The sequence below is a fragment of the Aythya marila genome (genome assembly GCF_965140915.1).
Source record: "Aythya marila genome assembly, chromosome: 1".
NCBI classification, from domain to species: Eukaryota; Metazoa; Chordata; class Aves; order Anseriformes; family Anatidae; genus Aythya; species Aythya marila.
In genome coordinates, this window is record NC_139042.1 from 56,520,349 (window position 1) to 56,535,115 (window position 14,767).

At 37.6% G+C, this 14,767-nt stretch overlaps 1 protein-coding gene across 2 annotated transcripts in view; it reads right to left on the reverse strand.

The window, feature by feature from the left end:
• Positions 1-14,767, reverse strand: part of NALCN (sodium leak channel, non-selective) — a gene marked incomplete at both ends in the record, with an annotated part of 220,901 nt that overhangs the window by 166,288 nt on the left and 39,846 nt on the right. For both annotated transcript variants that reach the window (XM_082751957.1, XM_082751956.1), the window contains one exon: positions 12,930-13,084. In XM_082751957.1, the coding sequence (XP_082608083.1) occupies positions 12,930-13,084 (155 nt within the window). The remainder of the gene's footprint in view (positions 1-12,929; positions 13,085-14,767) is intronic.

Here is a 14,767-nt window from a genome sequence, read left to right on the forward strand (position 1 = left end):
AGGAGTTGGATTCCATGATCCTTTTGGGTCCCTTCCAACTTGAGATATTCTATGATTCTATGATTCTACTTGTGGTCTCCTTGTAATCACAGGGAAAAAGTTACTTACACAGAATTTAAGCTTATACTGTTTGAGATACATTAAGAAACAGTGCATGAAGTTCCATGTCAATAAGGGATTGATAAGAGGTGATTGATATAAGTTACAGTGGAAAGAGTTACTTTCATTTTCTTAAAACCTTCTCATAAGACTTCTCTCTTCCATCCCTTCACCTTATGACCAGTGACGGTTTATGGTCTTCAACTTAACATCAGCAAGTATGTTTTTTTAACTCCACCATCCCTGTCACACAAATATTTATCAGAAGGCATATTAGAAAGAAAACTTAAAAACAACTACTTTCAAAATGAAAACTAACCAAAACATTTTGGTTCACTGTGCAAACCATTCTCTCATCCTTCCCAGGTACAAAAGAGAATAAAAGAAAGAACAAGGCACAGAGCACAGGTGTGCCATGTACGGTACTATTATATTGACATGAGTGATATATCAAACTATACATAGCAGAATAGGATGGACACCAGCAAAGATCCATGGTTACAAACAAAATTGAGATCAGAATAATAAAAAAAAAAAAAGTACATTTTTCTGGAAAGTCTTTCTGGAAAGTTGTTTTATCCCCTTACAAAGCCAACTACTTGGCTGTTGAAACTAACACCTAATACCCTGGAATGCCAGGGGAAGTGTGTTCCAGCAAATTCTCTTAGCAGCAGTAAAGTTTTCTTCGACTGTCAGTACAAGACAACTGTACTAATCTATTCACATTAGTTTCACCTGACTGCCTGGTTTAATGCAGGACTCAATTACTGTGGGATTAACACAGCAATAAATTAAAATTCTGGAGGATTGATCAAATTACTTTTAAGTTCCCAAAACTCTTACGACTTCCCACAAACCATTTGTTAGTGTAACAGAACTATTATTTGTGCTATTTGTTGTGTGTCTATGAGCCATTAATTAAAAAAAAAAAAAAAAGTAGAAAAGGTCTTAATTAATGAGACAACTAAAATGGCATCACTGAGGAAAGTGGCAAGTACACAGAAACACTGAATGGCTAATAGAGTTAGCTGGAGCATCCCACTATATATTTTTTTTACTCCAAATTCAGGCCACTTATTTACTTGTAGGGTATTTAAGATACAGTCCTTTCTAATCAGCTGAAACTTCCTCATGAAAGGCTCTTTACTAGCATATTCCTTGATAAAACTTAATCTACATCACACACAAAACATTTCAGAGCCTGGAAGAGACTGAAAATTTTCAAGAAACACACTCCCAGATAAGAGTCTGATCTTTGGCATTGTGTTCCCTTCAAGTGAAAAATGACTGGCTTTCTCCTTTCCACATGCATCTATAATCCATGCAATTTAACTGACCTACATTAGAGAACCTCTATTTTAAAAGGACACTGCCTGTTTAAAGTGGAATTGTCATACTAAAGAACAAAATTGAAATAAACTGAAGATTTGTTGCAAAGTATACCTCTTCTGTGGAAGGCTCATCAAGCCCTCGGGTTTGAAAGGCATTTTCAGTCCTTCTATAGCAATAACAATTTTGCTATGTGTCTCAGAATTTTTGCTAAACACAGCTAATGATCCCTCACCTTAGACCCACTATTAGCCCCCATATACTTTGTAACTGATATATCTCATCTCTGTCAAGAAGAAATAGTGAATTACATGTACTTGTCTACTTTTCATAAGCCTCAGTACATATATTTTCAAAGCATAATGTCCAGAGATATTCATTTATGTAGATAGCTTACAGAAGGTATTTAACCCTGTCCTGTCAGACTGCAGGAGCAAGTCATTTTCAAAGGACAACCAACCCAATTATGACCAAAGGAAGTCAACCAGTATGGGCCAATCACTCTGTGTCTGCTCAGGAGAAAGCTCCATATAGACGCTATCTGTATTTCTAAAACTAGTCTGCTTCTAGCCAGTCATCTTGAAACTGAGAAATGACTTAAAATTTGGTATTTTGATTATAAGGGCTACAAACATAATATCTGAACAAAACAGAGACCTCCTTTCAGAGCTGGGCTAAAATACAGGTAGCAATAAACCATAACCATTCATTTAAGGGGGACAAGTGACTAGTATAAGGATATCCTTCCACTGGAAGACCACCACAGCACTACTCAACAACACAGCCATGAGAAGTATAGGATTGGTGACCTGCTTGGAGATTTTTGTGGCTAATTTTAATATTCTTGCTAATATTTCTCATTCAAAATGGGAAGAAATGGGATTAATATATAACGTTCACTTTGCAGAATGTGGAGATGGGTGGAGGGAAAAAGCTTATTGCTGTCATCTGCAGGGTGCTGTTTGTTACACTGTGCTTTACTGTGCAATGTGACATAAAAGTATGAGAAGCAGTACATGAACAAGGCATCAAAACTGTCACGACTTGGCAAACAGAATAAAAAAATCTGAAGTTCTGAGAAAAAACATCAAGGAAAATATACCTCAATAACTTTGGATCATGACAAGATTCCCTAAAATGCTATCTGGACGTGACATAGCAAGATTTCTGGGAGAGGAAAACTTGATCTAGAAGATACTATGTATCCTGTAGTCTGTATAAAGATATAATATTAACAAAGAACACAAAACAGCATAAAATAAGATTAACGGAGATTCTGACACTTTCAGAATCTCACTCATATGATGGCTAGAATTACACATTCTGCTGAAGAGCATAATGCAATAGCATGTTAGTGGGCAAAATCCTTGTAGAAAGAAGGTCATTATTGCACTTTCTGAAGCCAAGACTCTATGGAAACTCAGTTTGGACCCTCAGTAAGGGGAAGAGTGGCTAAACAGTGAATGGCATTAAAGGTGATCATGAAGAGAGAGGAGTGTTGTGTCAAAAAGTGTTATTTCATATTTTGTAAAAACTGAATATAATGTACATATACATTTTCTTTAAAATGCAGGAAGGAAGAACAGGCTTAGAATCATTAAGAAATATTTGGAGAACAGAAAAAAATGTATACTTAAGAGTAAAGTCAAACAGCACTCACGAATATAAGTGCTAAAATACAGCACAGATATTTATAATGAAATAAAACGCTACCGATGACCATGGTTGCTTGGTATTATTTATCTTCTGTTATCTTTTGTTTAGAGAATAAAAGTGTCAGAATAACTAGGGGAAAATAAAGCAAAGGACAATGACCGTTCCTCCTATACTATGACTGGAGGTTATTAATTTCTTAGCAACACACAGGACTTAGACAAAACTGTCCAGCTAAATAATATATAGACCCAAAGATACTTCTGAGATGATTTAATTCAGAACTAAACTAGAAGAATTTAATATTAATTTGCATAGAAAGAAAAAAAAAAAAAAAGGCTGAGATTTTCATCAAGTAATTCCTGTGCCAAAACAAGTACATTCTGCTTGGGCTTTGGCATGGGTTTAGGAAAGATACCAAGTGTTTTCACTTCAGGACTTCCTGGTGGTCATTTCTATAGGTAGTGAAAATTAGTGATAAAAAAAACTTCGTTTTCTTAAATTACATTTGTTTATGTTCAACTTACAGTCACTGTATTGCATAAATACTTTTCCTGCTAAATAAAAAGAAACCCCAGAACAAAAATGAAACCCCTAAGGCCTTCTATCATTAAACTCTTTCTGATGGGAAACTAAAGATGGCCTTAGTATGCAAGTCCTTAAGAAGCTGTATGCAGTGAAAACACTGTTGTGCCTTAGGCCTACAGAGGGATTTATTAGTTTACTCCCTTTCACCTTGTTTGTTTTACCTAAGGAACAACCTGAACTTGTTTACCTCATTTACACAGCCATGGCTCCTTGCCCACAGTGCTCACATCCTTGTAACTCAAATCATTTCCCAAGAGGAAAAGTACAACAAGGAATCTAAACTGTTCTGATCTTGTGTACACAGGACAATCAAACCACTTTCCTTAGTCCTTCGTGGTCACCAAAAAGATGTATCATCTGCTAAAGCTGCCTATTCAAAGGCAGTCTAAGTCTAAAATAGGTTTATTTACATGCCAGGGTTTAGCTAGGTAGCAGTGTCTGCAGGGCTTGTGGCAGCAGGCGGCACGCAAGAGCATGGCCACCCCTGAAAGCTCATTCTGAAGCAGAGGACATGCATAAAGAAGGAACAACAGAAGAACAGTACAAAACAAAGAGAGGCAAGAAAGAAGCTACTCTGAATCCATAATCTGAATCAGTGCCCCCCCTCACCTCACATGCGGTGAAAGCAGGGGCTGGGGACAAGGATGTTGGCCCGAGAGGTGTGCTGACTGAAGCTGAGACAGGAGAAGGAGGGAAGGTATTTTCCCTTCTCTAAGTGTCTTTTTCGCTTCTCAATACCTAAATCAGTGATAAGAAATTTACGGCAATGAAATGGGAATAAGAAATTAAATGAAATTCCTTGAGCAAAGGCTGTTTTGTGCACAACAGTGCCTCACCTGGGATCAGGGCCCTATTGCTCTCTGCAAGGTAGGTCTAGGTAGGAAATCCAGTAAGAAAAACAAAAACCTACCACCATATTTAAAATAATGGTTTTCACAGGTTTCTCAGTCAGTGGACTATTGGGGCATGCTTTAAGTCATTTGGGTTCACCTTTAGAAAATACGACTTTTATCTCTAAGCCCTCTATAGCTTCCCTAACTACATTCTGGCACCTTTATACATTAGCATCGTTACCACTTGTCATGTTACCACACAATAATCACACAGGTCACAGTCATGGATGAAGGCCTCATTATTAGGCTCTTCACATGCAAGCACTTGAATCAAAGAGCCATATAAATGGAATGGCATTAGACTTGTTTATCAAAGTATTTAATAGTGTGATGCACTTGCTTGGATAAAATGGAGCACTAAGAATCAATACATACTATCAAATGTACACATTATCTATAGAATAAAAGTCTGACCCCAGGTTTTGATGAAATCATTACTGAGCCAGTGGTTTTCCTAAAAGCTCTGCCTTTGACTGGTACAATTAAGTGGAGACTCTGACTTAATTACATCCACTCATTGCTTTTTATTATCCCAGATACCAACAGACTCAGAGCCAAGGGATTCAGGCTGCGGTGGTGATACTGCTCTGCATTTCTGGCCCTCTATGCCTGTCTAAAACAATGCTGCTCTCATTCAAGCTGGGTTGCTGGTGTGAAAGCACAGTGTGGGAGGAAAGCGGCTTAGGCGGCTGAAAACACCCTTGTAATCCTTTTGACTATCGAAATTTCCTACTTTGAACAAATAACCCACAAATATTTTTACTCTGTTCATTAACTTGAGGTTAACCATTCCTCACAGACCTGAAAAGCTCAAAGTGGGCAAAATAAGTAGTGGCCCAAGACTACACTCATAATCAGCTGACTCCTTCATCTATGTCAGGAAAGACCAAGCAGTTGCTAATACCTCCCCCAACAGACAAGATGGCTTCGTCAGGTGGGTGAGTGATGGAGAAAAGAAAACATCAGCCTCTGTCACCAGTAACAGGCTCTGTTCCTCATCCAGTGTCAGCAGGAATAGCAAGTTGGATTTTTCAATATTTTCTTTTATGTTGCTGAATCTTGTTAGCATTCAGCCTCCTAAATGTTGAAGGTGCTTTTAAACCACTTTCAGTGGAGAAAAACTGGACGTAACTCCAGGAAAGAATGACAAAAAGCAGGTCTTTATAGTAATCCCTCTAGTCACTGTGTCTTTGTTCCTCACTTTCCTCAGTTTTCTGCACCCAAATTTATGATATAGGTGTCCACACAAGCAAATGGACTTGTAGCTTTTAATGTTTGTTGTTTCCAGGAGTACCTAAGTGGAGATTTGGGCTGACTTCAGCTTTTCTTCCAGGCTGGTTTGAGCCTTTCCTCCCTTTCCAGTTTGGCTTTCATGTGAACATCACACCTCACCACCCAAGACACAACTCAGCCTCTAGGAATTCCAACCCTACAGACAGACACACAACCTTTCAGAAACATGAAATATCTCATGGAAAATATATTTAATTGATTGTGGCAGAGTGAGGTGCAAAAGCCAGATTCATGGCATATTATCTTAACCCTAATTCCTTCCTTCTGAATGGTAGAACTAATGGCACCCTACTCTTCTTCCATTTTAAGTGCTGTGCCTTTTTAATTTAAACCTGTTACACACTCTCTAACTCACTCTAAGAGGTCCACATTTTTCTTGTGCTGGGAGCCCCAGACCTGGACACAGCACTCCAGGTTGGGCTTCATGAGGGCAGAGCAGAGGGGGACAATCACCTCCCTCGACCTGCTGGTCACACCTCAAACTAGTGTAACTCCATCATTTGGTGAATAAAATTCCAATTAATGGCTAAACAGAAAGCTATTTTGATCCTTTTACAAGTCTTTTATTAAAACTATAGCTGTAAGTGAATGGAGGAAGTTGATTTCAGCCCCACAATGATATTTCCATTAACAAATATTAAATTAGGTTCACTTTTAAGCTATTCATGGCAGACATTTTTCACAATGACATATATTTCTCCTAATTACCAATTTAAAAAAAAGACTACTGTTGGCAAGACAAGAATATGTAAATTCTGGGTCACATATTATAAGGGAAAAGTCCTTATAATACGAATGTGAAATATCTGAGACCTAAAGCTCTGTTGCTGTTTTATAGCCCATGAAATGAGACGATTTTGCTGGCTCATTGTACCATCAAACAGTGTTCATTGTTACTGTGAGTAATGTTTAATTCAGGTTTAACTTTCTTATGTGTGCTTTGAAGCACTCCTTACCATTGAAATTTTATTATTTGTCTCCGAGATGCAACATGTATGTGTTTATCTCCTATCCGTAAAATGGACATTAATATGGTAGTCTTGGCAAACACTCTCCACAGGTAATGGAGGTAATTATTATCATTTGGTAGGGTATTGGCCCTAGCAAATAACAAATAGGCTGTTGGTGCTAGAGTATAGAATAAGATCTGATTCTCTCCTCAGAATGATCTTTCATAGCATAAAACTTCTTTCCCTTCCTTCGCAGAGTATTTTTTAACTTCTAGGCATCTCTGAAATTTCTTTTCCTTTTGAGAATATGTTAAGCACTGTAAATCATGAGAAAGTAAGTCCCTAGGATTATGTGAAGAGTAAAATTGGTAATGTAGCTGCAAGTGTACATCTGTAGATGATTACAGATGATTGCACCCATGAGACATGTGAAATGATCACTAGCCAGATTTTACAAAAATCTGAATGCAAAAGGATCTGCATTGTATGGAAAGCATAGCTAAGGATAAAAACTGCCCAAGATCCAGCAACAGGGTAGGGCCTGGTACTTTTCTGCTTATACAGCACCTTTTCCAGCAGCATCCAAGCAGACAACCATACCAATTTTCTTAGCATGGCCCTGACAGCAATTCCTGCTGTAATTGACTGAATGTAGACACACACTCAGACAGTGACATGGAAGGCAGAATTACTTGTCATAGTTCCCCAACTGCCAAGTCTTCCATGCTCTTATCTAACTCAACAATTATATTTATGCTTTTGAGATATATCAGGTGAAAATACTTGCACAAATACGATCACGTGCCCAATGAATTGTACAGTAACTGGGATTTATTCATAGAACAAAGGTCATTTTTCTGAATATTTACCCCAAGACTTTTGAACACTTCATGGTACTGTCATGGTATGGTCATTTTTCTGAATATTTACCCCAAGATTTTTGAACACTTCATGGTACTGTCATGCTGTCAGCTACACCCTATGGGATTAAACATTGCTAAGAAAAACACAGACAAGAAGAGAGTAAAATCAGAAAGAAGAAACAGGCCAACTGTGAATGCACCTGATGCTCTCAGTGGGAGTCAAGGCTGAATGCTGCACTAATGTGAAGCAAACGTCAACCTTTTTATAGCAGCCTGAATCAAAAGCAGCTAATAAGTCTGAGAAAGAGAAGAGCTTGACAGTACTATACAGGTATAGTCAGTAGTAAGGAGTTTTGCCTCCCACATCCACACAGTCAGCCAAGCCTTTCATTCATACCCTTTCTTTTACTCCCACTCAGCCCCACAGGTAGTATTCAAAAAACATTTCAGGCATCCTGACGGATAAAAGACTTAATTTAACATGAAGGTTCCCATTGCATAGGAGCAACACCTACTTAAAAAGTCAAGTTGTGTGTCAAATTGTTGGAAAGAGTATTCGGTTTTCTACTGAGTTCCTGAGCAACTTCCTATAAGAAAGCAGTAACTCCTTGTAGCCTCCCATCAGCTGGAACCTTATGTATCTCAAACCATCTTACCTAGGGGGCAGATTACTCTTTCTCTGCTGTTACTTCCTCCTGTCTCAGAACTTCAGAGTAAGGGACTTTGGGTACTGAGGCCTTAACTAATCGATTTTCTGCTCCATGTTTCATTCATTGCTGGTTTCATAAACAGGTCTAAAACATACCTCCATGACTGTTGCCTGTAACTTTTCTAGAGGTGTAGCCAAACAGAACTGCCCCGATTTTTAATAACTTCACTCTCATTAGAGGTTACACTTGTAAATTCATCAAAACCGATCAGTGCTTTTAATTTCCTTCTACATCCTAACTAGAAATACGTATTTTGAAGAAAAACAGAGGCATTAGCTGTAGATACATGCTGATGTGGCCCATGTTTGAAAAATTATCACAAACATCAGGCCTAAGCATTATAATATTAATACACGTTGACGTTTTGTAGGCACTGGAGAACTTATGGCACAAATCTTACTGTATTACTGCTATACAAACACAAAACGGAAGCAGTTTTTATAAACAGAGGAGAAGCATTCAGTCCTCTGCATCTTCATTTTAAAAGGTTTTTTAAAACACCTCTTAAAGAAGAGAAGGCTCTGGGGTGACCTCATTGTGGCTTTTCCATACTTAAAGGGAACTTACAAAAAAAAAAAAAGGAGAGCAACTCTTCGCTCAATCAGATAATGACTGGACAAGGGGAATGGTTTTAAACTAGAAGAGGGGAGATTTAGATTAGATGTTAGGAGGAAATTCTGCAGAGGGTGGTGAGGCACTGGAACAGGTTGCCCAGAGAAGCCGTGGATGCCCCATCCCTGGAGGTGTTCAAGACCATGTTAGATGGGGCCCTGGGCAACCTGATCTAGTGGGTGCCATCCCTGACTATGACAGGGGGGTTGGAACTGGGTGATCTTTGAGGTCCCTTCCAAACCGGGCCATTCCATGATTCTATGATTGTCTCACTATGACAACATACAGAAACATGGCTAGGTGAAACTAACTGTTCTGTGATGGGTGCAAAACCCTTTGCTAAGCAACCTTATAAGCAGCTACTAATGACACATTGTCAGAATGGAAGACTATCAAATGAGGTTCCATCAGTCTGTTCTTGATCTGGGTTATTTACTTTTTTTACTTTTGATCAAGTTGATAAATTATAGAAAAATAAATAAATTATAAGCATCAGTGTTCAGATAAAAATAGACTTAAGAGGTACAGAAAGTATTCAGGAGGAAAGAGTTAAAACTCAAAAAGATCTTAGCAAACTGAAGAAATAGTATGAAAAAAGAAAGTATTCAACAGAGTACAAGTGCAAGGTTCTACATTAAAAAAAAAAAAAAAAAGTAAATATACAGGATGGGAAACAGTGATGGCAGCTTTTACGAAAGGACACAAGGGCTGTAACAAACCAGAAAAACACATGAATCACCCACATCATGCTGTTGTGAACATGGAAAACATCTCACTGGGATGTAGAATCTGTAATAAAGCTTAAAAATACATGAAGTAAAGGCTTTACTGGAATATTCTGCCAGTACTGCACTTCAGCAAAGAGGTGAATCAGCTGGAGAAAGTCTTGTAGAAGGCCAACAAGAATAATTTAATGCATAATATTTAAGTCATATAGCAAAAGTCCAAAACATGTAAAACTACATTGCCTATGTTTCCGTAGAGGGTAGAAGAGGCATAATGATAGTCTTCAGACATGCAGAAAATATTTTTTGACGTTTTATCTATGTCCATACTGAATAAAATGAAAAATTACAATCTTAAGGCACAGAAAGAAAGATTCAGGTTAGACTTTAGGAAACTCTTCCTATGAGTATAGACAATGAAACAGTGCAATAGATTGCCTGGAAAGATTGTCTGCTTCAGAAAGAAAGCAGATAGACTAGATTATCTTGACAAGATGACTTCAAGTACTATTTATTAATAATCTATAACTATGTTCTTCCTTAAAAAATACATGTATGCAAACAAGTATACATAAAACAGATAAATATAACATGTCAAAATCAAATATAGAAAACCTGGAAACTCTGAAGTACCAAAACTTATGCTATCTTTCCAACTTTCATCTCTTTAAAGCCGAGGTATTTGTAAAAGTGGGAACAGAGTATGGCGAAAATTCAGGGATTTTCCAAATATATTACTTACTTGGCATATCCTTACAGTATAAAAAACTCTTAAATTAACTTATATCTAATAAGGACAGTGTGGTTTTCACCCCATAATAAAATTGTAAAAAAGCTTTCCCTTTCTGTTTAAAGAAGAGAAATTTTCAAATATTCATAACTTGTACTTATATACTGCAAATTAAGTGGCACTAATTATACAGTAGCTGCCAAACTGCTATGCTCTTGTGATTTTTGTAATGATATATTTCAGGAACCAACAGGACAGGCTGCATATAATAATATGCAGAAATAAAACATCAATGAATGTACACAATAAAATACTGTAATTACACAGGAAAGATCTACTTCATTACTTACCTGTTAACTACATATAAAGGTACATCACAAAATGGAGATTTATAAAATATTGATAAACTTGCTGGTTATTAACATGTTTTTAACATTCCTAATTTAAGGAGGCTTATTTTTGTGGCAAAGCTGCTGTAAATTACCCAGTATTTTAAAGTTTAGCAATCAGCTTTCAATTGTCAATTTCTGACTACTGTACTGAGAGGCGTTTATCTCCTGATTAGCAACATCTAGACAAAAACAGTGTATTAATGACAATTTTCCTACATCTATTAGCAACCTTTGGGCTTTCAAACACAGCAGTCAGAATGACTATCAATAAAGCACAGGACTATGCCTCAGGAGAATGGAGTTTCAGCCACTTTTTAAACCTGTTTTATCAATCAAGGCACTGTTGGACAAATTATTTCACCTGTCTTTGCCAACCTTTGGTTTCCTTTGGATGCCTTGCCATCATTAAAAAATGTTTATTAAGCACTCAGCCTTGTTCAAATCATCCATATAACTAAGCTTATCTAAGGTGTTGCAACTATTTTCCCTAGTGACCAGGTAGGCAGCTAGAATAACAGCCTTCAATGCCACAACTGATTTTGTACATCAAGATAAGAAGGGTGATTTCAATCTATCTAAGGCATAATTCTTCTGGTGATATACTAGAACTAGAGAACTTGCACATGGATGTTTTTAGCTTCTAGTGTAAACTCAGCTCATATTTACCCAGGCATGGCACTATGACTTAAGAATCTGATGGTTGACTGACAGATCAGACAAGGTTGTCCTTTGCGATCCACTGAAGAAAAATTTCATACAAAAGGTAGGTACTACAGGTACTGCTATACAGCTAGCAGTACTGGTACAACTGTTACACTTATGGCTTCTGGAAGAAACAAAATACAACTTTGTTGAAATCATTTTTTTTTTTTTTTTCTCCTCAGAAAGGGATAAAAAAAAAAAAGAGGACAGAAATGGCAGTTTCTCTTCAGAAATTCTTTGGTATCACAGAGTACCTGTCATAATAGGAGACTACTTCTTTTAAGTCTCTGGCTCATTGTGTACATTAAGTGGCCTGGGAAACAACTGAAGTAATTTCAGCTGCAAGGGCTTTCAGTTCTCAAAAAAATCCTTTTGGATTGTAGTCATTCCATCAGTAAACCTTTTCATTACCTTCAAGTTCATCTGAGGCCACGATAACAGTCTACTGTCTAGAGCTCAAGCCAGGAAAAATGAAGTATAAGCTTATCAGTAAGAGAGAGGCATCAGAAAGAATATGGCCTGTAGGCACGCTTTTTCATTTGAAAGGAACTCCCTACCTGTACTCATGAAAATGTTCAGCTGCAGGCTCCTGTTGGACCTTTGTCTGTTAAATAAATGTGAGATAACCACAATTTTCTGATAGGGTAACCTGCACATTTTCCATTCGGATATGAATCCTGCCACAGATGCCTGTACTGTTGCCACCTTTCTTGAATTACTGCTCTGTGTTCCCTGTGGGGATGGCACGACGCGTGCCAACTAGCAGAGTGCATTGTGCTGGTCATTCTGAGGTATTTCTCACAGGAGAAAAATTGCACTGGTAGTACAATATCTATCTGTCTGACTCTCAGTCATTTTACTGAATGCTATTCTGACTTAATGCAGTTTGGATCCAGGTTGTCACAGACAAATATGATCTCACTTTCTCCCCCTCCTCCTTAGGACTGAGAGGATAACTTTAGTACCAAGTAATTCTGTGTGTTTTTCCTTTTTCCTTTTTTTTTTTCCTTCTTTTCGTCTTTTTTTTGCATAGGAATTACTACTAAAATTAGACAAATAAGGTGAAATATATACTCTAAAATGGATCATAAATAAATCACAGTAATTAGTCATCGCATTTGCATATTGGTGATAATCAACAGCTGACTCTTTTTAAATAAAGACATTGTTTTAAAGTTATTTAAATCCTGGGAACCCAAGCAATGTAAAAATAGATAACTTCATCATTCCAAATCAAATAGCACAGCTTCTCTTTCTGGCATGTGCTCTACTTGAGCAGAATACTGATTGCATTTGATATCTTTTCAGCACAGACATGAGCTATCTGTTCTACTCATTTCATAAACATTTTTAAATGGATACTGAAATGGATTTTACCAGTAGGACAGACCTATCTCATTAAAGCCACTGTAGCCCAGCTCTTGCCTGCTTAGTCCCAGATCTTCAAGGTCCATGCATTTAAATCCAGGTGGGCACTGGTAACCTTCTTCTAGCTCTCTGGAACAGTGGGTGTCGGGGATAGCTAAATTATTCCAGGTTACATTTCTGTGAAAAATACAAAATTACGGTGTTACATAAATTCAGCTCAGAGCAATACTAAATGCTTGAAAGCAAGAGGGCTAAAGTGACTTCAGACCTATAAAATGACAGTACAAATATAAACAGAAGTTTCATACTAATACTTAGAGACCTCAACAAAAATGGAGAGTCTTCAAGACATACAAAAGTTAACATAAGAGCTGTTCCAACTGTGTTTTCATGTAATTTGGACACTTAACTGCTTCAGACACCTTTGGAAATCCTGAGAATGTGTTCAAATCTAGGGAAAAATGTGATTTTGAGTTCCACAGACACTAGCTGAGCTAGCTTTGACATCTTTTAACAGGATCATTGTGAATGACTTGTCTTCCATGTAAGAATGTGTTAGCTTCTTGTACCTTGGTTGGGCCAGGGTTCTACCACAGATAGTTAAATCCTTCATATTGCACACATATAGCCATGATCACAGAAAAAGTCAAATCATTACACATCTAGTGTAAGTACTGATGCGACTGAAACAGATGTGATTCACAACACCAATAATGGTTTGGTAAAACAGGTGGAAAAATAAAAAAAATATTCAAACTGGTTCAAACTGATTTTTGCTGGTAAATATAACACTGAAAAATGGAAAGACAGCACTGCAACACAGTGTGCTAGCCAGTGAGAGGCCTCCCATTTTTCACTGTTGCCAGATGCTGAGCATCACTTGTCTTCCCTGCTCCTCTGGCACATTGTGTGAGCTATTGAAGAGGCTCTGTCAAGCTGCACTACAATGGGATTTTAGGTAGTTCCAGTGCAAGCAGACTTTGAAGTTAAAAGGTGAGGGAGGACAAATTTGTGGCTCCCTGGTCTGTATCTGTGGCATATACACAAGTATATACACAAGTACTCACAAACTTCTGTAAGGAGAAGCTCAGGCTCCTCATAGGCATTCACAGCACACCATTGATAATGGCAGTAAATATGGAAGAGAGAGAATTAAAACCTGCTCATCCCATTTCCCAAGAAGCGGTTTAGTTAAAAGGTACACCTTAGCAATGAAAATTCATTCTGAGCAGGTTTCTGCTAGGGCCCACAAAGCAGCACAGCACATAAGTAAGGATTCACGTTACTTGTGCTACGAGCCAACTGGGTAAACCAAAGAGAAGTAAGGTTGCAATATGACAGCTCCAACTGCATTGAACAGGCACACAAGCGAGCAACATCATTTTTCTCCCTGCTTGTACTTTCTCTTCCAACAAATGGAAATCCTGATTTTTGGCTCAGTCCCAGAGCAATTTTGAATCAGACTTGGAAAGCTAATCAGGGAGAGTTCCGGTCTGAGGAAAAAAACAGTCTGTAGCATTTCTCCATTCATGTTCAGGCTGATTTTGACTTTCTAGTCACAGCACAGACTTTTGATATAAAAACACTTAAAATGAATTACTGAAAGTTACAGAGAAAATCTTGTAGTATTCACCCCGTTATCCTGAGGCTCCAGACCAATGCCTTAAAATTCATCACTTTAATTAATCTTATTTGTCCACAGAACAGGTGAAATTTATAGCCTGCCTTTTAGTATAATTAGCATTTTATTGTTGTTTTATTGAAAGTCCTCTTCCTTTAATCTAACTCACAGATGCATTTTGACAGCTAAATTGGGTGAACAGGAGTCATAATTACTTTATTTTTCTTGCCTTTATGCAC